Raw genomic sequence first — 27,756 nt, 5'->3', positions numbered from 1 at the left:
TCGCTCTTTCGCCCAGGCTGGACTGCAGTGGCGCTGTCTTGGCTCACTGCAAGCTCCGCCTCCTGGGTTCACGCCATTCTCCTGCCTCAGCCTCCCGAGTAGCTGGGACTACAGGCGCCCGCTACCACGCCCGGCTAATTTTTTTTGTATTTTTAGTAGAGACGGGGTTTCACCGTGCCAGCCAGGATGGTCTCGATCTCCTGACCTCGTGATCCGCCCGCCTCGGCCTCCCAAAGTGCTGGGATTACAGGCGTGAGCCACCGCGCCCGGCCACAATTCCAATTTTTAAAAAATATTTATAAGTATAAAAATGTGGTAGAAAGCTATCAGTATTTTAATAGCACTTATATGTGATTTTATCTCATGTTTAGATTCTTCTATATTACCTACATTTTTACAATAATACGCTATTACTTTTTCTAATTAGGAAAAGACTGGAACAGTTTGAAAAATATAAAGCTTTCTGTCTGTGGTTGGTCTCTGATATTAGTTTATGAAAGGGACAATGCTGAGTGGGTCAGTCCTTGCATTAATAAAGTTAGGTGATCAATAAATATTATTTCCCTTCCCCATGAAGACAGGGAGACAGGAAGACGCCATCCTCATTGCAGGGATGGAGTGGAGACGCTTGAATCTGAAACTCTTCAGAGGGAGATATATTCCTGGAGTCCCCAGCCAGAACTTGGCATCATTCTCTCCCATCCAGAGACCATGTTAACTAGGTTGTTAGCTTCTCTAGTACTCTCAACACTGTAGTTGAGCAACATTATGCCTGAAATAAGCTTTTATGGGCTAGCCTGGGAAGCTAACTACCCTTTATAACATTATTTCTACGGGAAAACATGCTCCAAATTCCACACCACCAATTTACATTGAAGCTTTTAGGATGCAACTATTTTCAGTTTGGAGACCTGCTTACTTGCCCCCTCCCCTTTATTCACTAATTATTTGAAAAATCTCTATTATTTTGTAGTAGATTACAAACTGGTGAACAAGTCTTTTGGCTTACGCTTTATTTGTTAACCCAGCACACAGTCAAAGGGGTTTCAAGATTGGAGGGGTCTTAGAAATTGGCACCTAGTTACTGAATATTACTGCTCATTGATTGTCAAGCTGGCTGGAGTAGTCCAGGGATGGGGCAGTTATGCCAGGGTTCATGTCTCCCCCAGCGCTCCTCCAGTCTCACTTCCCTTGTCCACACTGTTGGGAAAGGCATTAAGGAAATAATTCGTTTCAGGGGCATGCACTCATTTACCTACCACATTTACAAACGTATTGCATTCAGGGACAGTTCCTGTAATCCTATAGCTCCTCTAGTATTTGGGACCATTTCAGGACCATCTAGAAATGGTGCTTAATAAATCCTTAAAAACCTTCTGAGGTGGCAGAAAGAATACTGGACTAGGCATGATGAGAGGTGCCAGTCTTGGCTAGCTGTTTGAGTTTGGGAAAGTTACGAAAGGAAGGAATAAGCATGCTTGTCTCAGAAAACCTTTTTATATTTGACAGGTGAAGACTCTGAACTGAGAAGTGGCCTTATGCCTATGGAACAGATTTCAACCTGTTCGATAAGAGGCTTCTAGGTTGGGGAAGGGATAGAACATATTGGCATTTTGGTGGTTGTTTCAATTACTTTGGAGGTTGATGTGAAATAATCTTTTTTGACCTCCTATACCTAGAACAGTGACTTTTAATCTTTTTTGGGTCAAGAGTGCTTTATGAATAGATCAAGACTGTGGTCCCTCTTCCCCTAAAGCTTTGAAATGAACACAGGGGTTTCTATGCTCCATTAAGCCCACCAAAAATCTTCTAGGGGTCCAGGCAGGTAATACTGATAATCTTTGGACTAAATTTCAAATCATTAAGCTCAACAGATCCTCATGATTTTACCAAAGATGTTTAAAAACAGCTCAAGTAGAAGTTCTGCATCTCCTCTCAGAAAACTTTAGGGTCTAGAATCATCTGTAGCTCTTGGATACAAGTTGTTCCAGGATCTAGAGAGGTCAAGAAACCATGCCTTTTCTCTAGATTTTAGCAATTTAAGCTCCAGGGACTTTCAGCTAAGTGCTCTAACAGCATCATAGGAATATCTATGATCAATAACTGGCCCATTCTACCCCCAGGGAAGTCCCCAGGTTTCCTGATTCTTTGGGAGATCTGGCTTCTGCTCCTGACCTTAGATAAATTGCTTGCCTTCTCTGGGCTTCAATGTTCTCATCTGGCCCACTTGATCTTCAGTTTCTCTTCAAGCTCCAGTGTTCTGGTATCTGTGATTCCTTGATATCTGTATGACACTGAGACAGTCCTCTAAGGAGTGATGAATTTCACAATTCCCAGCTTTGGTCTGCTCCTGTCACTGAGGAAATTCCTGTTCAAAAGGCAATTTCTACAGCACCTGTCTCAGAAGCATTTGGCTTCCTCGAGGCGTTCAGGAGACCCACAGGAAACAGATATTTTGTTGTTTTTCTTTTTGCTCTAGGAAAAAAACTCATTAACAGCCATCTCAGACAGCAGATGTCTGTTAGGTGCACGTACAGATCCAAATGAAACTTTCACCCAGAGGACCAGAAAAGGCAAGGCCAGCATCAGAGATTTAGCTGTGTCCTAAGACACAGAAATCTCTACTCTTAGGCATCCTCCCACTTCCATGACTCACCTCCTCTCATTCCAGAAAGTCATGCACAGGAATTAATTTATAGGTCCTGTCCAGAGGTCTTTAAGTAAACAGTGCTACCGGTCCTTTCAGCTACCCAGGCAAGCTTGACTTCAGGCCCCAAAGAGGAAGCTAATGACTTGTAGTTACTTTGCTATTGTTTTCCGAAAACAATCTGACTTCCTTTTTGATAGCCTCGGAATTCCTTCTTTACAAATGAAGGCGCTGGAGCCAGGGGAGGGCTGAGCTGGCCAGCTCAGGAGCATAATGCTCTCAGGACAAGATCTCCTTTATAAACAAGCTGCAGAGGCTCCTTAAAGGATGGTGGGCAGACCCTGTTTGTGAATGGAGGGACTTCTGTGCTGTCTCTGCCTCCTTCCTCAGATCTCACCTCTATCCCAGAGCATATGACAATAACTAAGGTGTTTGGTGTCCAAAGAACAAATTTGTGAAGACCATCTTATTATGACCATTCTTAATTCTTATTATGACAACAAAGTTGAGGCTTACTGACTTGCCTGAGATCACAAAACAACAAATGGACAAGGTTAAAATTCCATCTCAGATCTCCTGACTCCAAGTTCACCTCTCTCAAAGAGGCTATGAAGATGCAAAGAGAAGGCATCTGTCTAAAGCTGGCGGGCTTTGGTCTATCCCCCGAGAAGGGAATTTGGTCTATCCCCTGAGAAGGGAATCTTCATGTTAGGTAAGAATCTACATTTCAAATTTACTGTATGAGTGATAAATCCCTGTCCTTTCTTCTGGTCTGGGCTGGTACTAGGGGAGCTATTTTTGCACCTTCCTTCTACCAGAGGTGCCTCTGCTAGAGGTTCTTAGTAGAGTCCCTTCCTGCCACAACAAAAGATCCCCACTGGATTTCTCTGAAGAGACTGTACCCCATTGACTTTTTCTTGACTTTTAAAAATGGTGTTTATGAGAACTTTTTTTTAAGAGAGTTAGACTTGTCTCATTTTTGCTTCTGTGAATCCCCACACTACCCCTGTCCATGACCACTGCCATGTAGAAAGAAAGCTGCCAATCCTCTAATCTCTTGTACATAGATGCACTTTAGCACTCTTTACATTGCATTCTACTTCTTGGTGCACAGGACTCTCTCCCTAGCCACCAGGAGCTTCAGGGCAGAACTTGTGTTTCATTTATCTTTGTATGCCCAGTCCTTGCACAGAGTATGTTCTCAGTATACCTTCACTGAATTAAGGACTAATGAGTGAATGGCTCTACAGAGCAGGTGCTGTTCCTCAGACTCTGGGAGGAACAACTGTGAGGGAAGCACAGGCTTACCTGAAGAGTAGTTGCCATGTGCTCTCAGGTACAAAGGGAAGGTTATATGTGAATGGTGCCTTTGGATGTGTGCAGTGCCCAAACTGCTTGGCTGTATCTGGTGGCCTTGCTCAAAGGAGGCAATGAAGGTGGGCACAATAGTTAGAGCTATAATCATCAGAACCCACGTTTCCATTGTAAAATCTTATCTCCTTTCAGAGTACTCTCCCATTTATAATTTAATTTTTATCTTCAGCATAAATGGCATGATTCATTGTATCTATATATCTATCTCTCTGTATATCTAGCTATGTATGTATATATAGAGAGGTATATATTGTATATTATATATAATATATATGATAGAGAATATTTAGCACTCACTACATGCCAAATATGACATATGTCTCACTCAATCTTCATAGCCAACCAAAAACTACTATTGTTATACTCATTTTAAAAGCAAGAAGGATATAGAAATAGAGGGTCACATTGCTGCCAAGTGGTGGAGCCAAAATCTGAACCTGAGTACTCTTAACCACAAGGTTATTTGCCTCAAGTCCTGTCCATTCTACCTTGTGTATTCAGCCAAGTGAACGTGTGACTAATCTTTGAAAAACCAGGGAAAAGTTGTAATCTCCTAAATGCCTCTAATCCTGTATAATAGCTTGACCCTAGGAGCTAACGTTGACTCTAGACACTAATTTGGGAGGAAACGTAAAACCTTTGTTATTTGTATTAGTACGTTTTCATACTGCCATAGAGAACTGCCTGAGACTGAGTAATTTATAAAGGAAAGAGTTTTAATTGACTCACAGTTCAACATGGCTAGGGAGGCCTCAGGAACTTACAATCATGGCGGAAGGTGAAGGGAAGCAAAGCACCTTCTTTGCACGGTGGCAAGAAGGAGAAGTGCTGAGCAAAGGGGGAAGAGCCCCTTATAAAACCATCAGGTCTCATGAGAACTCACTCACTATCACGAGAACAGCATGGGGAAAACTGCCCTGATGATTCAATTACCTCTACCTGGTCTCTCCCTTGACACATGGGGATTATGGGGATTATAATTCAAGATGAGATTTGGGTAGGGACACAAAGCCTAACCATATCATTATTGAATTAGGCTTTGAACATCAATGGCTAAATTATCAGGACAGGTACAGGGTATTGTACCTCACTTTTACACACAAGGAAATACCTCTATTTCAGAGTGACATGTCTGAGGGTGTCTGAGTTAACAGCATATTTGGCAGAAAGTTTCTTGATCTTGTGTCTTACGACTTTTTTTTTTTTCAATAGACCACCTAATACTATATCTTGGACATGACTGAAACACCTTTCAAAATAAAAGAAAAGCAAGACCTTTTTGGTCTTGTGAGGTAGGTAGGGAGTGTGGATCAAGGATGCATAAGTTGTTAGAAGAGGAAGGAATGTATACCAGGGGTGCACTACAAACTCTAGACCTTGCTTATAATCAGACCAAAATATGAGGCTCTCAGTCTTCTTGCTTTCAGAGATTTCCCTCTGGATGTAGAGAGCAAATGCCATTCCAAGATCTCCCAGGCCAAGGTCTAATTTTTTGCTGTAGAATAAAATCCCCAGGCTGGGCGTGGTGGCTCACACCTGTGGATCATGAGGTCAGGAGTTCGAGACCAGCCTGGCCAACATGGTGAAACCCTATCTCTACTAAAAATACAAAATTTAGCTGGGCGTGGTGGCAGGCGCCTGTAATCCCAGCTACTCAGGAGGCTGAGGCAGGAGAATTGCTTGAACCTGGGAGGCAGAGGTTGCAGTGAGCCAAAATCGTGCCATTGCACTCCAGCCTGGGCAAGAAAGCAAGACTCTGTCTCAAAAAAAAAAAAAAAAAAAAGAAAGAAAGAAAGATTAAAATCCCCAGTCCTGGGACTCTCAGAGCTCAAGTGAAGCTGCACCCAGCTGTTGCCTTCATGCCCTGACTTCAGTGGGAGAGAATTAGGCATGGCTGGTAGTGGATACCCTCTCCTTTTCTCCTGTCCATGGAGGCTATTGTTCCAAGCCCACCACAAGAGTTCTTAAGCCTGGGATCCCAGAGGATTCCATTTGCCTTAAGCCTAAGAAGTATGGACATGATCTTGATCTTGTCTTTGGGATTAAAACTTGAGATATGATAAGAGTAGGCTCATAGATCAAAACACCAGGAGCAAGGAAGTCTGTGTTTCTTTTGCTTTCTGCTTCTTGGAACAGAGTGTTCTTGCCCTTTTTAGCCAGTAAAAGTCTTAAAGGGGACGGCTTATGCCTGTGGTGTCTGCATCTTAACCAGCAGAAAAGTGTGACCTCAGCCCACTAACCATGGCTCCAATTACCCATTTATGGCCTCCAATGAGGCACGGAGGACTCACCGTTCTTGCAATTAGATGCTGACAAATAATTTGCACATGTTGTCATGTAGGCTGTAAGGGAGGTAGCCCCGGACCACAGTGTCTTGGGAAGGAAACTTGTAGAGTCAGAGATTCACTGGGTAGAGAAGACATTGGAAGGTCTCCTCATTTCCCCCCTTGCCACTAGAGAGAAGAAAAAAAAGAAGCAATTTTCAGTATGCCAGTTTTAAAAGACATGTAAAGAAGGTGATGGTGCTTCTTCCTGGAAATCAGTGACAGTGCTGAACCACCTTCATAATCAGGGCTGAATACAATCTCTTCTCCTAGGGTTGGAGTCCATTCTTCTTGGGCTATCTGCAGGTCTGTTTGCTCCTACCTGGAGGGCCCTGTGCCCGCCTGTCTTACCAGGCCAATAGGTTTCATGAGAATTTCTTCTACAGCCATGGGGAGAAAGTGCCTAATCTTTCGCATCAGGTGAACCTTTTCTGTACTTATTGAATGATCTTGGGAAAGTTACTTAACTTCTCTGAGTCTGAATTTTCTTTTCCATGAAATGGAAATAATAACATACTATCTATCTTACAGTGTTGTGAGGTGAAAATACCTGGTACACAGAAGGCCTTCAATAAATGTTCCTCACAGCCATTAAAAAGAACAAAATCATGTCTATTGCAGCAATATGGATGCAGCTGGAGGCCATTGTCCTAAGCAAATTAATACAGGAACAGAAAACTAAATACCCCATGTTCTGACTTCTAAGTGGGAGTTAAACATTGGGTACTCATGGACATAAAGATGGCAACAATAGACACTAGGAAGTAATAGTGTCTATTGTATAGAAGGAGGAGGGAAGGAGAGAGGCAAAAGTTGAAAAACTATCAGGTACTACCTGCCCACTACCTGGGTGACAGGATCAATTGTATTCCAAACCTTAGCATCATGCAATATGCCCAGGTAACAAACCTGCACAGGTACCTCCTGAATCAAAAATAAAAGTTGAAATTAAAATAAATAAATTTAATTTAAATATAAAAAATATTGCTTTTTCTTCCCCTTCATTACAGCACAACAAAGAGATCACTCTGTATGAAGCTGTTTCCCAAATGATTTTTTCTCACATAATTTAGCACTTTATTATACCATCACTGACACACATACATATAGAATACTACCCTTTATACTAATTGTTTTGTCTCAATAGCTCTTTTCTACAACTAGAATGTCAGCTCCTTGTGGACAGGGAGGGCCCTTGTTTCTCACATAGAATAGGCTGGGCCCATAGGAGTAGCCAATGATTCCTGTTGAGATAAGACCCTGATTATAGTGAGAAAGTCTTTATAAAGTCATTTTTCTGTCTGTTTTATCTCAAAGTAAAAGAATGTGAAATGTGCCTAGTACAATGCCTGGCACGTAATAAATGTTGAATAAAGTTTATTTTGCAATCCCACCTCTACAGCCTTTCCTTACAGGTATGATTTACTAATTCTTTGACTGGATTTGGGCTTCCTCTCTAAATCTTGAGTCCTCCATATTTTGTAATGTGTGGAACACAGACTTTGATACTTCTTTCTAAGACCGTTTCTTGTGTGAAATATGAGGAAGAAGGGGAGGACATGGGAGAACCTCAGTTCCCACCCTTGGCCCTCGTCCTGTCCTTTTCTCTGGTGCATTGAATATCTGCTTACGGGGTCCTTCTTAGCTATGTGGTGATTGCCAGATTAAGCCCCTTTAGAGAATCACCTCACATCCACAGCCCAAATGACTTTTTTTTTTTTTTTCAACTTTTGTTAGTCATTGCCTGAGCCAGGTGAGGAATAAACCACATTTGTGAAGGCCTTGCTGAAGCAACGTAGCTGTCCTGGATGCCATGATGAATGGTCCCCGGGTGGAGAGTTGTTTGACCTCATTGACTTGGGATGATCACAGTCAGAGACCTCAGCCTTCTCCCAGCCCTGAGGCAAACTTCCTGGACTTTTCTAGCAAGCCATCCAGTTTCTTCACTGCTTTAGTTCTCTGTCAGCCAAGCACGAAGGGAAAATTTACCTTGTATACCCTGCTCTCCCTCCAGGGTCGTGAGTGTGTCTGTATCTGGGCAACTCTTCCCTTCTGCACATTCAGAGGAAAACGGCATTCTCCTGTCATCTCCAGGCCTGCCCGAGATCATCTCTCCTCTGGCAGCCCAGTGATCTAGGAGTGTACATTCCACTAAACCTTTCCCACTTTCAGACTATCTCCCAGCTGAGACTTTATGGGTTCTTTAACTGGCTACCTCCTGGATGGAGATAATAAGGTGTTCCTAGGTGTCCCCTGCTCTTGTAGAGAGGCTGGGATGTAGAGGCAAAGTCACAGTGTGAAACTCATCTCTGTTTTGGAGAAGCAGGGCTTGCTATTGGTTTCACATGCTAAATTCCATCACAGGACTTTGGTACAGCCATGGCAAGTACAGGCAGGGAGGAGGTTGTGTATTGTATTGTATTGCATTGTATTGTATTGTATTGTATTGTATTGTATTGTATTGTATTGTATTATTTTGCAGCCACATCTACAGTACCTCCATGTTCCCAACCATTCTATGTGCTTTTCACATACTCGTTAGTCCTCATGACAGCCCTGTGAAGTAGATAATATTCCCAATTTAGAGTTGAAGAAACTGAGATGCATAGAGGTTAACTTGCCCAATGTCACACAGCTAGTAAGTGGCAGAGCCAGGATTCAAACCCAGTCAGGCTGGCCCCAGAATCTGCTCTGATGCTGCATAAAAGTGGGGTAAACTCTGGCCAAGGAATCAAGAATCCTGCATTTGCTTTCACCAGGGATGTTGCCTCCCTTGAAACTGGAAATTCAGCCCCTTGCTCTTTTCCCTCTTGCTGATCTTGCTCATTCACCCATGAAAAATATAGCCCATTAAGGAAACATCTTTGCAGAATCTTGGAATGCTTGTGACCGGTGCTTTGCGGGAAAGGCATGTTTCAGGTGATGATGTGGAGCAAAGGGACCATTCTGGCTTCCTGCCCTGCCTCTGCCACATACTACTGTATATGACATTGACAAGTGGCCTTTTCTCTGGGCCTCAGTTTCCCTGGCTGTTCCAGATGATCACTGAAGTTTTCTTTAGTTCTCATAATCTGTGGGCTCTTAGTCATTGTTTTGTCTGATTTCAGTCCACTCATAGTAACCTCTGTTGTTGACACTTACCTCATTCCAACTGGGTCCACGGCTAAGTGTTTAAGTTGAGGAGTCTGGGGGAGAAGTTGGAGAATGGGAGGGTTTGAGGGAAGAGATACCCCCACAGTTTCTGAATTTGGTCACCTGTGGCATGTGATCTAACAAGAGCCAACCTTACTTTCATCAGTTCAATTCCAGTTGGGAGACCTGTTTGCGTTCATGGAAGGAGCAATAAGATAAATGTTGGCATTGGTGAAAACTTCTAATCCTGATTCTACCACTTACTTTACAAACTGGGTCACCATAATCATGTTACTTAATTTCTGTGAGCCTCAGTTTCCTCAAATGTAAAATGCAGAAAAGGTCTACCTTATAGAATTGGAAAATAGAATGATTAAGATAAAAATAGGCAATATATATATATGAAGTCTCTAGCCCAGTGCCTGATGCATAGAAGGTGCTCGCCTCTCTTTAGAGGAGAAGGGGAGAGAGTATGATTCCGGGAGTGAGGAATGCCCTACACTTTTGGAGCTGGGAGGTTAGCATTTCTTTCCTTTCAGGTTAGTCCTGGTGCCTATTCTGGGTGCTGGATGGTTGTGACTTGTGAGACCGTGTTTTCCTGTGCTGGCTTATGCTTAGTTCATTGGTGTGGGCATAGTGGAAATCCCAAAAAAGGCTTGTTATGTGAGTGAACACCCTCTTTTTTTCTGATGACGGGAAAAGGATGGGAAGAGGGATCTCTTGGGCAGTGCCAATTTTCCTGCTGATGCTCCAGGAAAGCCATGGCCTGGGAAGTCTGAGGCGACGCAGCAGAGGGGTGGGCAGGAAGAGACTTAGGGAGGTGGTGCACCAGCGGCCCGGGGGAGAGGCAATGTGGAGGACTGCTGTGAGGACAAGGACAACAGGCAGACAGACAGGGGGAGGGCTGCAGGGAGGAGGGGGCTCTGCCTCCTTGGGGGCCAGGGAAGGGGAGCACAGTGAGCTGAGGCTACGAGGAGGTGGAGGGAGGAAGACTTTTAGAGCAAAGACTCTAAGAGCACAAAAGAGAGAGAGGAGAGGGAGGGATTCAGAGGGCAAAAGGGGTGGAGAGAGAAAGAGTAGGAAGAAGTGGGAGGAGGGAAGGCGACAGATACGATTAAAAAGAGGGTGGAAGAGGAACAACTGACAGGCTCAAGAGCAAAAAGCGTGGGCAGTTGGAGAAGAAGCAGCCAGAGTGTGAAGAAGCCCACGGAAGGAAAGTCCAGGGAGGAGGAAAAGAAGCAGGTAAGAGTAGACTTGAATTTGAACAGCTAAAACTACAGGTGGATATGAAATAGCCAGAAGAAGGGAGCTTGGACTCTAGGCTGGATAAAAACAAAGCTCTTTCTTTCTACCTGTGAGTTTATTCCTTACCCCTCCCACTATTTCCTGTGATAGTGAGGTATGGATATATTAAAAAGGAAGGTTTAGCGAAGCAGCAGATAAATTACTTCCTTGATTTAGAGGGAGATGAAGAATTGCGAGTGGAGGGCCCTTGGGGTTCCAGCCTACTTTTGTGGAGTTCAGTCCTCTGGGGGCATCTTAGAAGTGGGTCACCAGTCCATTCCCAAGAACTTTTCTTAGAGGGAATTGGCCCTTTAAAAATAAAACCAACACTGTTTTACGATGCTTCTGCTAGGCATGGAATCTTTTTCAAAATGCCTTTAGCAGCATCTAGGGGAGTGTTTTGCTTTTTTTTTTTTTTTTCTCCCTAAGGCATGTTGGATGGTTTAAAAATATTCCCTGCTTAGTTTCCTGCAGAGTATCATGTCCCCGCTGTGCAGTGGCCACATGTGAGAGATCCAGGCTGCCACTTGCAGCCGGAGGAAAGAGGCATGTGAAACCAGCGAGGAAGCCCAGGAAAGCACCCACTGAAGGTCTCCTTTCCACTTGTGGTGTGAAGTAGGAGGCCATGGGGCAGAAAGATTCTGTTAGTTTCTTCCTGGACCTTTCTTCTGAGCATGCAGTGAAAGAGCCCAAACTCAGGGGCTGGGAGGCCTTGTAGCAGACACATCCCCATGCTGGGCCTCGGTTTCCTCATCTATAAAATGGGGAATTTGAAGTAGAAGGTTCCCTCTGGTTCCATTCAGCAGTAACGGTGTGTAAGGCTGTGATTCCATAGGCTCAAAGGCAACTCAGAACCACTGAAAAAGGGAGGCGCAACACAAGAATTTCTCATCCTGCTCTGTTGCTCAGTTTTTTCCTTATTCTCCCTCGCAGTATTCCATTATAATAGAGGGATTCCTTGTTCTCACTCCCCAGCAAATCACTGGGGCTGCTGTTTCTGGAAAAAGGCTCTGGCACAAAGAGGTCCAGCTGGCTGCGTGGGGAGGCAGGGCAGTGCAAAGAGCACCGAACAGGGAGTCAGAAGACCTGGAACCAGCAAAACTGAAGGAGAGAAGAGACCAAGGGGAGCGTGTGGAGGTGCAGCGCCTCTGACTGCTTGGTGCTGTGGCTCATGGCTGGGAACACCAGCTGGTATTTAGAGGCCTTCTAACCTGACTTTTACATCAGCAGGCCAAGCAGCCTCCATCCCCTCCACCCACTGTCCCCAGAGTCACAGCCAAGCCCAGCCCAGCCCTTGATTCACTGCTCTCTAGGGACAGCTCTGAACTTTCCACCTTCCTGCCAGGTTGCCCGGCGGCAGAGCTGTTTGGAGCCTGCTCCCCTGGCTGTCCCTCCAAGCCTTTTCCTCACTCAGCACCTGCCAGTGAGGAGTCCCAATGACCACAGTCTGCAGAGCAGAGAGTACCAGGAGGGGATTCTGTGGCTTCCAACCCAACACTCTCTGAGCATCCTTCACCCACACATGTGACGTTCACGGAGCCACAGCAGTCACAGAATCAGGCTGCCCTGCTTTGTCTCTGCCTTGGAACTCCAGAGGTGTGCTTGCTGGGCTCCTGAAGCTGGTCACTGTTCTTGCATCTTAACTGCCTCACTCCTGTCCCCTCTCCTAGTACTGCCTAAGGTCTGAGAACATTAGAACTGAAAGAGGTCTCTTCCATTACCAGCCTCCTTCTTTGGCAAATAAGGAGAACAAGGACTAGAGAAGGGCATGACTCGTAGGAGATGACACAGTGAGTCAGGGCTGATTGAGTTGGGAGAGCACCCTGCCCTGCTCACTCATACCGAGGGCTCTTCTAATGTCCATCCCCCGGCTGGATTTTCCTAGCCTCCATCTCTCCCTGAGTCTCCCTGATTCTTCCACTTGAGTGTCTCTACAATTCCATTTTTTGGTATTGACTCCCACCTGCCCACCTGCTCTTCATCGTTTACACTGGCTGTTCGTGGGGCACAGGCAGTGGAGGGCGCTGCCACAGTGCCGCCTGGTCTCTCAGGTACTGGCTGACCCCACCTCTTAGGACAGGGGACCTGTCTATGTGGATCAATCAGGACAGGAACTGGATGACCTGCCGTTTTCAGGGACAGGGAGACCCAAGGCCAAAGCTCTGCCCCCGTCCTAGGGAAGGACTCACTTACTGGGGATTCCAGTAGCTCTCTGTGTGAACAAACTCCCATAAGCACCAACCTGGGCTCAAGGGTTGAGCTGGACAAAGGGGAGAGATGACCATTTTCCTGGAAAGCTTCAGGGTTCCTGGAAAGGAAGCTGACTTCCTTACTATTGTTGGAAGCTGCTGGCTCCTGGTGATGCCAGCTTGATGCACTTTGAGAATAAATTGTTTCTGATATATTAGTAAATAATGGGCAAGTAAAATTTAGTATTCAACAGTCCACTGAGAGTCAGGAGGTCGCAGAATGAGAGGTATTGAAAAAATCACAGAGGGACCTTAGAGTTTATCTAATTGAGGGGTAGGGCCGAAGGAAGAACCTGGGCATTTGGAGTCACATTTGGCTAGGATTTTAGCTGTGTGATCTTGGGGAAATTATTTAATGTCTCTTACACTCAGTTTCTTCATCTGCCAAAGATGCTAATAAATATCTTCCTCATAAGGTTTTATGAGGATTAAATATTTTAAATGGCTATCAAATAGAAAGGCTTCCTACAACATATAATTCCAAGGAGGTATTGCTGGTTTTTTATGACCACAGATTTTTTTTTTCTAGGACTCCTTCTGCTGTCCTCTAAGCTGGAAGTCAGAAACTCTGGACTTGCTTCTTGGCTTTGCCACTAACTTGCCATGCTATCAGAACTGGGCAAGTCACAGACTCCCCAGATGTTCTAACTTAGAGATGGAAGAGCCTCTACACTTTTGTTTCACATGTGAGCAAAGTGAGGCTCAGGGAGGGGAAATATCTTGTCTAGGATCACAAAGAAACAGCTGGAACCAGAAAAGAGCCTCTCTTCATGAAATGATAACATTGCATTTTCACAGGGGATTTCCCGAATCTTACTCCAACCTGGCAACTCCATGATTCAGAACCTCAGGAGAGGACAGAGGTGGCTAGGGATCAAGATGTCCCTTACCCTCAGATCACAGAGTAGACAACCCCCTCTTTCTCTTCCAAGTAGAACTGAGCCTGCTTCAAACCTCTTATTGTGAGTGTGCCTTCTGCTTGGTGATCAGATTCAAAAGTGCTGCAGCTTCTCAGAAGAGAGGCATCCCATGAGGCATACATTTTATAATATGGAGCCATGTGGAGTCCAACTCCAGGCCCAAAATCTTGAGTTAAGGACACATTAGGAGGCAGGCTGGACTTGAAACAGGAATGAGAGTGGCTTAATTTGATTGGGCCCTACACCTCCCTGATTCTCCAGACTTGACCCAGGAGGTCTGGATGCCTTGTGAGATAACTAATTTATAGACAAATTCCTATACTTTCCATTGTCTGTGTTTTTCCCGTCTCTGACAGTTACCCTCCTTTACCTGTGCCACATGAGGGTCCTTGCTGTGTCACTAACCAGCCTGAAGCACTATCAGATTCTGCATCAAGTTGGCTAGTTGGATCATGTCTGAGAGGAGTTTTTACTGGAAATGTCAGAAAAGAAAACAAGGAACTAATATTATTGAGTGCCTATATGCCAGATACTGTTCTAGGTGACTCCACATGTCCACACATTACGTTATCCCCATGAATAAACATTCCTATTTGTTAGATGAGTTAGAAATTGGGAGGATAAGTGACTTGCCTAGGGTTACACTACTAGAGAGTGATGCAAGCAGGGTCCTAGCCCTACTAGTCCTTAGAGACCGGAAGTTCCTCCGCCTAATAATTGCTGTTTCTGTTGTTCTTGTTATGATTTCACATCAATGGAACACCAGAGCCTGCTGTTTGGCCAGCCAAGAACCGGGCAGTAGACACTGCTGCAGCCAAGAACACTTGCTGGCTAAAAAAGGAAATAACTTTCTATATGTGAATTCTGGCCAAATGATGGCAGAGGCCGAAGAGTCTGGGAATCCTGACCACTGTGGGCTGAGGGCCCCAATGTAATAATTAATTCTAGGAACAGCATATGTAAGAGATGGCCAGCCAGTAAGGCAGAAGCTAAAAGGAAAAACGCTGGGTCTCTTCTGAGGCAAGGTAAAGTGGGAAAAATAGATGATGATAACTCTGAGAGTTAAGAGACTGGAGTTCTGGGCACGGGTTTATCATCATCTATCAGTCCTAGTCCTTGGTTTTCTTTCTCTTGTCAGAGACGTAGAGAGGATGTGGGCTTTAGAGTTAGGCTAGCTGGATTCAAACCCTTTATGCAGCATTTGCCAGTTGTGGCACTTAGTACAAGTACTTAGCCTCTGAGCCTCAGTTTTTTCATCAGTGAAATGGGGCAATCCTACTTTCCTTGCAGGGTTAATGGGAGGGTTAGAAAGTACAGTTATAAAGGGCTTCACACATGGGAAATACTCAAGTTAGTGTTGTTATCACTATTACTTTACTTCCTTGGACTCTTGTCATCTTGTTTAAAAATAAGGAGTTGAGTTTGATTGATCTCTACATTCCGTTCAGCTCTACTGCACTATAAATCTATGACAAATGGGGAAAATAATAAAGAAATGTGGGTATTATAATATAATTTTCATTAGTAATTAATTGCATGGGTACTAAGTTACCCCCTTGGAGCAATTAATAAGGACCTACCAATATTTTGTTGACATTTAATATCTCCATTTACTACTCCTTTTCATTCACTTTTCATATTTTTTCTTCCAACAGTTTAAGAAAATTATTTATCCTAGCACGAATCTCTTTCTGCACTTTACTCCCTTCTACTTCCTTGGCTTTGAAACAACTGTCTGCCAGCAGGGTGTCTCTGAGTGGACCCATCTGTTCTTGCCAGAATAAAATAATTAAATTTAAAAAGGAATTAATTATCTGCCATTGGTGCCACTGGCCAGAGTAGGAGGAAGACTGAAGTGAGTACTTCATCTCACTCATCTCTTCTCCTCTCTTATCTCTATCTTCCTTTCCCCTCTACAATGAACAAGGTTCAGGGATGCTGGCCCTCAGTGGACTTCTAATTCTGAGGAAGGTGCCCACACTGCCCAGCTCAGTAGCTACAGTTACATCACATGCCTGATCATTTCTCCTGAGGCTGAAGTAGTTACCCCAAATGTAAATCAGGAAAAGAATGAAAATCCTAAATGTAAGAATTAGCACCAGTCACTTACTATCAACTCCCTATCCGAACAATGATCTCAACGAACATTCCTGCTTCAATCATCTTATATAAAAGTGGCCAGCCTTTGACTGGTTAGGATTTTCCAAAGAAGGAACTTCAAGTGATTTAGATAGAGTTTAGCACAGTTGTCAAGGCAGGGACACTGCTGTCAGATGAGCTGGGAGCTCTTACTAGCAGTGTGATCTTGCTCAAGTTACCCTCTCTGAGCCCTGTAACAAAAGATGAGAGGCCAGCCATGGTGGCTCATGCCTGTAATCCCAGCACTTTGGGAGGCTGAAGTGGGTAGATCGCCTGAGCCCAAGAGTTTGAGACCAGCCTGGGCAACAGGACAAAACCCCATCTCTAAAAAAAAATACAAAAAATTAGCTGGGTATGGTGGTGCACGCCTGTGGTCCTGGCTACTTGAGAGGCTGAGGTGGGAGGATCACCTGAGTTCAGGAGGTCAAGGTTCCAGTGAGCTGTGATTGTGTCACTGCACTCCAGCCTGGGTGACAAAGTGAGACCCTGTCTCAAGAAAAAAAAAAAAAAAAAGAATAGTCCCCACTTCCTCAGGCTGTTGTGAGAATCAAATGAAAACAGATATGGAAAGACACTTATAGAGTGTCTGGCACATAGAAAGGTGTCAGTGAGTGTTATTTTATTTCCATTATTATTATTATCACCTAGATCCAAATTCTTTTTTTGTGTATGTAACTGGGTAAACTAGAAGACGTAGTTGGGAATATCAAAGGATAACAAAGATTACTGAAGTAGCTGAGGATCAAGACCACTTTCTCATGTAATTCTCCCTACATATCCATTTTAAGGAGAAATTATTGGGGTGAGAGGAAATCAGAAAACATGTACACAAATTAATAAGGTACAAAAGAGTTCTGACATAAAGGTTATGCTTGGTGCTTTGCTTTATAAAGCTACCTTGATGTCTGACATGGCAGAGGAGCTCGATAAGCACTTTCTGAACTAAACTGCACTGATATGATACTATTTCTCAGGCAGCCTTTCAGTGAGGCCCTTTGGGTCCTTTCACAACAGAATTTTCTTAATTGGGAAGCAAATGAACTCTGCCCTGCACCACATTCCACTGTATGGTGAGTGGAATTATAGCATGGGCCCAGGGGGTTGTTATTATTACTATGAATAACAACCTTTATGGAGAACCAGAGATCTGTTAGATACTGTCCAGAACATGTGTCGTTGTCCAGAATTAGACTCAGACTCTGTGGAGTGGTCTTGTCATCTAATTTTGACAAGCTTGGATAAGTTCCCCAGTACTATGAGGGGAGGAGGCAGTGAGAGAGTAGTCCATAGTGATGGAATTTCTGCTTGAGACACATTCATTCCTGCTGAGAGAACGGCTCTGTCACAGGTAGAAGAAACACTCAGTGGCTTCCATCTCCCTGGTGTTCTGGTCACCATCGTCATTGGGCAGGTGTCCCTATGCCAGCTTCCCAGGCAGGCCCCTCCACTGACATGCAGCATGGCCCCAACGTGTTGCTTGGCCTCTGTGTGCATTCTCATCCTTTTCTTCAGCAACTGGTAAATAATTGCCTTGATCAATTTGGCATTAGGTGTTTTGAGAGACCTAAATGCTATCAATTCATCCATCGTTGTTTTTATAAAGTACATACCACACTGTGCAGGGTGTGGTATTGAGCACTAAGGGGTCTGGGGTGGAGGGAATTTCAGGAGGATAATACAATGATGAACAGAAAAGCAGTTTGTCTTCAAAGAGCTCAGGGTTGAGTGGGAGAGAGAATACATGGCCTGTAGAGCAACTAATTCTCAGGTGTGTGAGACCTCCAAGGCTTTACGGTTCAGCCCAAGGCCTAGCTGCTGACTTGGGGGACACAGAAATTATTGTAAAATACTATATTAGAAAGGCTATTATGTGTGACTCCACAGGACAGAACTGGAATCAAGAGAAAGAAGAGAATTTTCAAGGCATCCCTATGGTAGCGCCTCACTCACTAGCAATATGCCTTCTTAAGCAGGAGAGACGAGGGTGCAGTCACAGCAAGTGTGCTGGGAGGTACCTGTCATCTGCAGCCTACCTAGTTGATGCTGCAGCCACTACTAAAAGACTGCTACAAGCATGGACATTACTAATTGTGCAGTCCTTTACATCCCCAACCCCATTTGGAGGCTTCAGATTAGGCCCTCAGGAGCAAATAATGGACTAAGCATGGCCTATCATGTGGGTTGAGAATGACTCCAAACTCCTAGGCATGGCTGTTAAAGCCCTCCACAATCTGCTCCTGCCTGCTATGCAGACTCTCCTTCCATGCTCTGCTCATTGTACTCTAAAACCATGCTGGTTTTCATTTCAATGAATTTGTTCATGCAGTCTTGCCTTTGTCTGAAATCCCCTCATCTCTTCTGCAACTCCTCCACCCACTCCACACCCCTACAGACATCACATACCCCTAACTCCTACACCAGAGTTATCTCCACTGGGAAGTCCTCTCGAAGGTCTAAGAATTGATGAGCTCCACTCTTGGAGGGGAGATGGAATGAAACTTTCTGGCATGCACCAGACTTGAACAGAAACTCTGGAATGAAGCCCTGGTTCTTCCCCCATTAATTGTTTATTTGAACGAATCACTTTTATATGTTTCCTCCTCTGCAAAACACAGGCAATAACAATCACCCCACAGAGTGGTTATGAGGATTCATTCATTCAACAATAAAAATTGAATGTCTATAACATTCTGAAGGTATTCGGTCTTGAACAGAACAAATATGATCCTGCTCTCTTGGAACCAACAAGAGAATGTAGAAGCACATTTTGAACAGTATGTAAGCTTTTATTTTTATTTATTTATTGTGAGGTTTTATTTTTACTGCTGACCTTAAGAAGAAAGACTTGAGCCTCCTTAGGACCTCTTTGCAATCTTACTGCTAGCCAAACATTTTCTTCAATCATTAAGAAAGCATTTATTGTGTACCAAATGACAGAACCTAATGCAATAAGAATGCAAAGTAGAAGACAGGGCTTTTAACTTTGAGAAGCATACTACCCATTTGAGAGAAAAAGCTGTTAAATACTTGACAGAAGGAATCATGCCTGACTTTATTAATTTTTTTTTTTTTTTTTTTTTTTTTTTTTTTTTTGAGACGGAGTCTCACTCTGTTGCCTAGGCTGGAGTGCACTGACGTGATCTCAGCTCATTGCAACCTCCACCGCCCGGATTCAAGCGACTCTCCTGCCTCAGCCTCCTGAGTAGCTGGGATTACAGGTGCCCACCACCACACTGGGCTAATTTTTGAATTTTATTAGAGATGGGGTTTCACCATGTTGGCCAGGCTGGTCTTAAACTCCTGACCTCAGATGATCTGCCCGCCTCGGCCTTCCAAAGTGCTGGAATTACAGGCATAAGCTACCACACCCGGCCGATTTTATTAATTTAATAGACATCATTGAGTGCCCAGTGTGTGTCAGGCCTTGCACCTCTTTGGTACTGTTCTCATTACTCAGAACAGTGGTAGGCACATAAAGGGGACTCAGCAAAGTATCTGCAGGTTGGCTGATAGACAAATGTTTGGAAAACAAGTCTAAGGAAATATATAACCAAGTGTGAGGATGTATCCTCCATGCTGGATGGTAATTAAAATTGCTACCATGTACCAGATGCTCAGTCTTCTGGAATTCAGGGGACACCAAAGAGGGCTGAGGTCAATTTTAGAAGACTTATCCATTTTGCTGTAGATTTGCAGAGTCAGAGGAAGAGGTTCTGGCTATGAGTTTATGATTAATCTGGGTTGCTCTGAAATGATTTTCTTTGAAAAACACTGACCGTGTAGGGAGACCACAAGAAGGAGCACTGGGCCGGGCATGGTGGCTCACGCCTGTAATCCCAGCACTTTGGGAGGCCAAGGCGGGAGGATCAACTGAGGTCAGGAATTTGAGACCAGCCTGGCCAACATGGTGAAACCCCTTCTCTACTAAAAATACAAAAACTAACCAGGTGTGGTGGCACACACCTGTAATCCCAGCTACTCCAGAGGCTAAGGCAGGGAGAATTGCTTGAAATTGGGAGGCAGAGGTTGCAGTGAGCTGAGATGGTGCCACTGCACTCCAGCCTGGGTGACAAAGCGAGACTTCATCTCAAAAAAAAAAAAAAAAAAAAAAAGAAGCACTGGATTCAGAATGTAGGTGCCTGAGCTTTATTTCTGGTCATTGGCCATATAGTACATTAAATAAAAGCATAAAATGATTCATGCTCACTATACACAAAATCCTTCCTCTGGCCCTCTTCCTCTTATCTAAGCACCATGTTGCTATTGCCAAACAAGTTTCCTAGTGGCCCCTCCAAAATTTGCTTTATCTCAGGATAGGACAAGTTGAAAGAGGATGTTGAAGGTTTGGGAGTGAAGAACCTTTAGAATTGGGATGGTTCTCTTCCAGGTTCTAGGGACCATCTCTTTTTGCCTTGCTGATTTCAGAACTTGTATCAGTGGCAGAGGGCTTTAGAACACAATTCCCTAGGACTCTCCCCAAAACCCATAAACCAGATTCAGGCTCCTGCCCCACATTCCCATGACACCTTATACTTCCTTTATGTTAACACACATTGTGTTTTACTGAAATCATGTATTTAATGTCTGCTGTTAATAAAGGGGTATAAAGGCAGTTACACTCAGTGAAGTCAGGGAATCCCTTGTTTGTTTCCCCTCCTTCCTGCTGTATCCTCATTGTCCAGAATGATGGCTGGCACCCTGTAGCCACTCAATAAACGTATTAAATGAATTTTAAAAAGGACATTCTAGGCAGAGGGAACATAAGAAGCCAAGATAAATGGGTGAGAAATGGTGAGATGCATATAAGTACATGTGAAATTGTGTAGCTTAAGTATTGAGTGTGTGAGTGGAAAAGTGGAAAAATGATAGCATAAGACTGTACAGGGTTTCATATGGCAAGTTAAGCAGTTTGGACTTTCTAAGTGGTAGGAAGCCAGTGAGGATAACTGCTAAAGCAGTGAGGTAAATTGCCATTGTGTTTGATAGCATTTATTCATGGCATGGGCAGCTTCCTTTGCCCCTCCTAATACACTTCCTGCCAAGAAGCAGATAATAATCTACAAAGTATTTTATATGCTATACGCCCAGTAAACTCACTGAGTATCTAATCTACAAATTTCTTTGGCTGAGATGGGGTATCCAAAGGGAGCCAACGTAGCTGGAAAAGTAACTACAGCCAGAGACCTTTCACATTATAAACTGAGCATCTGGTACATGGTAGCTATTTTAAGTTTCTCTGACCCTGCCTGAGCGTCAGCAGGAAGTCATACATGAAAAACCCTTCACCCTATTTCCTCTGCCTGGGCCCAGGAGGTCTGCCTCACCCCTATACCTCCTCAGATAGTTTCTCTTTTTCCCTCCCAATAAGATATCCTTCCTAATACTGCCTTTCTGGTTTTCCAAGGTGTTCCTTTCTTGTACCTGTGCTTTACCTCTTCCAGGTGGAATTCCTTGGACAGCAGTGAAGGAGTCAGCAGTCAAGCCTCTTGGCAGACTAGACCAAAGGGTCACATTCTTTGCCTGGAACTATTTTTATACTTCCTTGGGGACTTGCAAGGAATGAGTGACAGAGTGAGAAGATCAAGGGAGAAGTCTTCAGGGACTGAGTGTGGAAAACTTGCCCCAAATCCTGGAAGAATATGACATTTGTTTCTTTTTTTTTCTATTTCCATTTTCCTCTCATTTCCTCCCCTTCTGCTCTTGCTCCCATTTCTTTTCTCCTTTGTAATGCACCTTTCTCTACTTTCTACTTTCTCTTTTTCCCTCCTTCTTGTACTCTCATCCTTCCCCACCGCTCTTGTTGCTAGTAATGGCTACCTTTTATTCAGTTCTTATTTGCTGAACACTGTGTTAAGTGCTTTGCACGCATCATCTCATAGCACTCTATGAGTTAATAGTATGTCCATTTTGCAGGTGAGGAAAGTGGAACACAGATTGAATCATTTATCTAAGCCCAGCAGATGGTAATAGAAATTTGTCAAACCTCAGTAAGCTAACTCCTGCATCTGTCTTTTCTTAACCCTACATGGTCTTTTTCTCCATTTCCAACTCTCCCTTGTCTTTCCCTTTTCTTCTCTTCTTTTTATGCCTCCCCTTCTCTCCCTCCCTCTTTTTCTCAGACATTTACCATAGTTCAGTCACTGCACGTGTGTGGCTGACCCTGAAGGTGCTGAACACTGTACATGTGCCCAGAAGAGAGGACAGACAATTCAAACTCCTATCTAATCAGCCATTTTCCTTTTGAGCACATGCTTCACAATTTTCCACATTTGGAGGCTGAAAGAGGGGGCGCTTCGCCACCTAAGGACATGGGGCAGATGTCTGATCACAAATGACAGGAAAGGCCTCAAGACCTGGATGGGTCTTTGATATAGAGAGGAGCAGAGATAAGATGCTTTCCGCTCACTCAGGAACTCCCTCATTCCCAGGGACACTGTATACTCTCAAGTTTGGGGACCTGGGGTCTGAGAGAATACAGGGCCAGGAGGTTGGTCCCTGTCAAGGCAACAATCAACTCAAGAGCTGAGGAAGCCTGGACTATGAAATGCACCACCCTGACCCCATCTTTCCCCATAAGCATGAAGAATGTTCAGACAGAAACCAGGAGCACGTTGGCAGCAAAGATATGACGGTCAAAGTTTGAATTTGACAAACCTCTAAGGACCCACCCAAATCTGAGGTTTATGATTCTAAGAAAGGAATATTTATGCTCCATTCCCTCCGAGACGTTTGTCATCCTGTTGGTTAGGAATGGTTAGAGGCTTAAACTGTAAGAACATTCGTTATTCACTAAGTAAGAATTCTGGAGGTAGGGAGCCTCAAGAGTTGCTTCAGAGGCCTCAGGGCACTGGTTGACATTTCTGAGATTCTCTGGACAGCTTTAGACATCTTGGTTCATACAACTCTGTCCACAGGCAGGAAGCGGTGGGGCTAAGTGAGGCTCACTCCTATTCACCGGGGGATGGGAGCACTGTGAGTAGTCTCCCTCCTGTTCACCAGGGGATGGGAGCACTGTGAGTGAGGTTCCCTCTTGTTCACAGGGGGATGGGAGCACTGTGAGTGAGGCTCTCTCCATTTACTGGGGGGTAGAAAAACCTTTTCTGGAGCATTCCCTCTACTTTAGATTCTCCCCATACCTCACCTACCAGAACTAACTGCAGAGGAGATTAAGAAAGTGATACCTGGCTTTTTCACCCTGCCAATGGGAGGCAGGCAAGAAACAGGGAATTGGTTTTCTATTGGGTAGGAAACAACAGTGCCTGTCAGCCCCTCCTTCATTCACTCAACTAAGATGTATTAAACACCTACTCTGGGCCAGGCTCTGGTGATACAGAAGAAAAGACAGTCTCCATTTTCAAACAGTCCCTCCTGGGAGAACACAGACAGGCAGAGGATTACAACACAAGGCTGCAAGCACTGGGAGACGAGTAAGTGTCCCGGGGGCCATCACAGGAGCTGAAGAGGCTCAGCTTGAGGGAGGAGGGACAGCTGGAGGAGGCAATGACTGGGTTAAGTTTTGAAAGGTAAATGGGATTCAGCTAGGGGTGAGGGGACATGTAGGGGTACAGAAGGAGGGCATTTGGGAAGACTTGGCATGGCTGGACAAAAGGAACTCATGTGGACAGGCAGGAACAGGCTGGAAAAGCAGACAAGGGCCAGATGAGGGAGGATTTTGTAAGGGACATAAAGTTTTGGGACATTTATTCTGGACATAAGGGTGGGCAGATCTGTGTGTGGGAACCTTATTTAAATGAGACACAGAAACTTAGCAGCAGGGCGAGCTGAGCTGTGTGGCTGGAATGGCTGTGTTGCACCGAGGCATGGGAGATCAACATTGCCTTACCAGCCAGGGGAAGTGAGCATTCATCTGTGATACTGTTAGCTGGTGTGACCAAAGCACACTTTTTGTTTGCCACCTCCCAACACAGCTGGTCCATGCTGGATGGTTCTGATTTTTGCAGAGTGCTTCCTGAGGGGCCAAATTTGCCAATCCCATCCTCACTCTTTCCTCCTCCACCTAGTTCTGCCCTCTGGAGCCATAAAAAAATTCCTTTTCCATCCAACAGCCATTTAAACATTTGGAACAGTTGTGGAATGATTTTCAGAATATCACACACCTCATATCATTTAATCCTCAGAATTCTCTGGTGTAGCTATTCCCATCCCCATTCGATAAATGAAGAAACAGACTCAGTGAGGTAAATGCCCAGAGTCACATTTGCAGACCCCAGTCTTGTGTTCTTTTTAATACTCGTGTTTCTCCAGGTGCGGTCCCTCACCGCCTGCATCAGAATTACTTGGGCTGCTTGTTGTAAATCCAGATTCCTGGGGGCCATCCCAGACCTCCTGAAGTAGAATTACTGGGGCAAGAGCAGAATCCATATTGTAACACACACCACGATTTCTAGATCCGTTAAAGTGTGGGAGCCATGCTCTAATTTTGCTAATATGGCTACTCTGAATCTTCTCTTTTATTTTTGCTGGGAAAGGAGAGCGAGCTTTTCGTTGGTTGCTTTGACTTCTAAGTTGCATTTTCTTAAAGAACCCATTGGATGGATGGATCAGTGGAATCCCAGAACATGATAGACATTCCAGACCTTCACAGAACATCCTTCTCCTTTTCTCTCTTTCTCTCTCTCCCATTTGCAGAAGTTTTGGCATCTGTTCCCTGGCTGTGCCAAGATGGGCGATTGGAGCTTCCTGGGAAATTTCCTGGAGGAAGTACACAAGCACTCGACCGTGGTAGGCAAGGTCTGGCTCACTGTCCTCTTCATATTCCGTATGCTCGTGCTGGGCACAGCTGCTGAGTCTTCCTGGGGGGATGAGCAGGCTGATTTCCGGTGTGATACGATTCAGCCTGGCTGCCAGAATGTCTGCTACGACCAGGCTTTCCCCATCTCCCACATTCGCTACTGGGTGCTGCAGATCATCTTCGTCTCCACGCCCTCTCTGGTGTACATGGGCCACGCCATGCACACTGTGCGCATGCAGGAGAAGCGCAAGCTACGGGAGGCCGAGAGGGCCAAAGAGGTCCGGGGCTCTGGCTCTTACGAGTACCCGGTGGCAGAGAAGGCAGAACTGTCCTGCTGGGAGGAAGGGAATGGAAGGATTGCCCTCCAGGGCACTCTGCTCAACACCTATGTGTGCAGCATCCTGATCCGCACCACCATGGAGGTGGGCTTCATTGTGGGCCAGTACTTCATCTACGGAATCTTCCTGACCACCCTGCACGTCTGCCGCAGGAGTCCCTGTCCCCACCCGGTCAACTGTTACGTATCCCGGCCCACAGAGAAGAATGTCTTCATTGTCTTTATGCTGGCTGTGGCTGCACTGTCCCTCCTCCTTAGCCTGGCTGAACTCTACCACCTGGGCTGGAAGAAGATCAGACAGCGATTTGTCAAACCGCGGCAGCACATGGCTAAGTGCCAGCTTTCTGGCCCCTCTGTGGGCATAGTCCAGAGCTGCACACCACCCCCCGACTTTAATCAGTGCCTGGAGAATGGCCCTGGGGGAAAATTCTTCAATCCCTTCAGCAATAATATGGCCTCCCAACAAAACACAGACAACCTAGCCACTGAGCAAGTACGAGGTCAGGAGCAGACTCCTGGGGAAGGTTTCATCCAGGTTCGTTATGGCCAGAAGCCTGAGGTGCCCAATGGAGCCTCACCAGGTCACCACCTTCCCCATGGCTATCATAGTGACAAGCGACGTCTTAGTAAGGCCAGCAGCAAGGCAAGGTCAGATGACCTATCAGTGTGACGCTCCTTTATGGGAGGATCAGGACCAGGACCAGGTGGGAACAAAGGAGGCTCAGAGAGGAAAGACGTGTCCCTTCTGAACTGATGCTTTCTCACTGTCATCACTGCTTGGCTCCTTTGAGCCCCGGGTCTCAATGACGTTGCTCATTAATTCTAGAAACTATAACCAGGGCTCTGGGATAGTAAGAGAGGTGACAACCCACCCAGACTGCAGTTCCCTCCCCACCCTCTACCCAGTATACGAAGCCTTTCAGATTACTCATGAAACAGGGTAGAGGGAAAGAAGGGAAGCATGGCAAAAGCTGGCCTGGAAGGGATAGCCAGAGGGATAGAATGACTCTCTCTCTACATACCAGCAGCATACCAAATGCGTTCTCTAAGTTCCTACCTCCTTGACCTGATCACCCTCCCTCCTCCAAGGAAGAGCTCAAAGTTCCCAGCCAATAGACAGCATGAATCAAGGAACTTGCATTATATGTGCTCTTGAATCTGTTGTCTCCATGGACCATTCCTCGGAGTAGTGGTGAGATGGCCTTGGGTTGCCCTTGGCTTCTCCTCCCTCTACTCAGCCTTAAAAAGGGCTTCTTGGAACTTTACCAGCAGCCTCAACTTTACAAATGCCTTGGTATGTACCTCTGGCAAATGCCCCACCTTTCCTTCTGCTAGGGTGTACACCTAGCCTGTGCAGGTGTCAGCTCTGCTAGGGAGTCACTGTACACACAAACTCTACTGGAATTCCTGCCAACATCTGTCACCCTGCAGCTCCTTTACAGTTCAATCCAATGATAGAAACCATCCCTTCCCTTTCTCCCTTGGCTGTTCACCCAGCTATTCCCTGAAGGCCTTATCAACAGGAATATCCAAGAAGCTGTTGTCCTCTCTCGAACCCTGACCAGATCATCAGCCACTGAGGCCAGTGGAATTTCCCCAGGCCTTGTTAAAACAAAGAAAGCATTGTACTTCTCGGATTCCCCTTGTGGAAAAAAAAATTCTGCTGTGAAGATGAAAATTAAAATGGAGAGAAAACACTGGAAAACTATTTTCCCCTCCTATTTACTTCCTTTGCTGACTGCCAACTTAGTGCCAAGAGGAGGTGTGATGACAGCTATGGAGGCCCCCAGATCTCTCTCTCCTGGAGGCTTTAGCAGGGGCATGGAAATAGTAGGGGAATCTCCAGCTCTCTTGGCAGCGCCTTTATTTAAAGAGCACAGAGATTCCTGTGTCTCCCTAGTGCCCCTAATGAGACTGCCAAGTGGGGGCTGTAGAAATCCTTGCCTTCCCCAGGGACTGGCCTGGTTTCTGTATTCACTGGATCCATAATGGGTTGCTGTTGTTTTGGATGAAGGTAAACGTTGCTTGGAATTGGATACTGAGACTTATAGAGAGATAATTACATTATTAAAATGCACGTGTGTGTGTGTGTGGGGGTGCTGATAGAATGGGTAAAGGCTAGGGGAGTCCTGAAATAAGGAAAGGAAACCACAGAGAAACTTGTGTCTTCCTGCTCTCCTCTCCAGCTGCCTGGCAGTTATTAACCTAAACAGATAGGCACAAGAGGTTGGGACAGAGGAGGGTAAAGGCTCAGAAGGAGGTTTAACCTCTGACTCACCTGCCCATCTCTGGGCCCTCAGCTGACACTCGGATGCTATTGTTGGGTGGAAAGAAAAATGAGAGTGGAGAGGTGGAGGAAAGTGACTAGGATGCCATTTAGGAAGGAATGTCTGATCATCCCGGGTCCCTGGAGGGGACACATTTTAATCTATTGCCTAGCATTAATATTTTCTCTCCTTCTATCTCTGAAATGTTTTATGAAATGAGTGTTCTTGAATTAGAAATTCTGTGGGATCAATCTTTGATGGTGAGGGTTTTAGAAAGGAAAAATATGGTAAAATGTGTAATTTGTCTTAATAAAATCTATCTCTACATCTA

The 27,756-nt window shown here is 45.0% G+C and overlaps 1 protein-coding gene across 5 annotated transcripts; it reads left to right on the top strand.

Moving 5' to 3' along the window:
• On the top strand, positions 1 to 27,756 carry GJA5 (gap junction protein alpha 5). Of its 5 annotated transcripts, XM_063815349.1 has the most exons (4): positions 1 to 3,359; positions 18,685 to 18,843; positions 21,511 to 23,496; positions 24,719 to 27,756. In XM_063815349.1, the coding sequence occupies exon 4, from the start codon at positions 24,752 to 24,754 to the stop codon at positions 25,826 to 25,828; it is 1,077 nt and encodes a 358-aa protein (XP_063671419.1). In that variant the 5' UTR covers positions 1 to 3,359; positions 18,685 to 18,843; positions 21,511 to 23,496; positions 24,719 to 24,751; the 3' UTR covers positions 25,829 to 27,756. The 5 variants fall into 5 exon arrangements, with proteins under 5 accessions (XP_063671419.1, XP_063671421.1, XP_063671425.1 ...); XM_063815355.1 differs by lacking the exons at positions 1 to 3,359; positions 18,685 to 18,843 and adding an exon at positions 10,252 to 10,719; XM_063815354.1 differs by lacking the exon at positions 1 to 3,359 and having other exon boundaries at positions 10,734 to 18,843.

Source organism: Pan troglodytes, chromosome 1 (assembly GCF_028858775.2).
Source record: "Pan troglodytes isolate AG18354 chromosome 1, NHGRI_mPanTro3-v2.0_pri, whole genome shotgun sequence".
In the NCBI taxonomy this organism is placed as follows: Eukaryota; Metazoa; Chordata; class Mammalia; order Primates; family Hominidae; genus Pan; species Pan troglodytes.
This window is presented reverse-complemented; position numbering and strand designations above follow the sequence as displayed.

Coding starts and splice junctions, on each gene's coding strand:
- GJA5 (XM_063815351.1), top strand. CDS start 24,752: ATGGGCGATTGGAGCTTCCTGGGAAATTTCCTGGAGGAAGTACACAAG.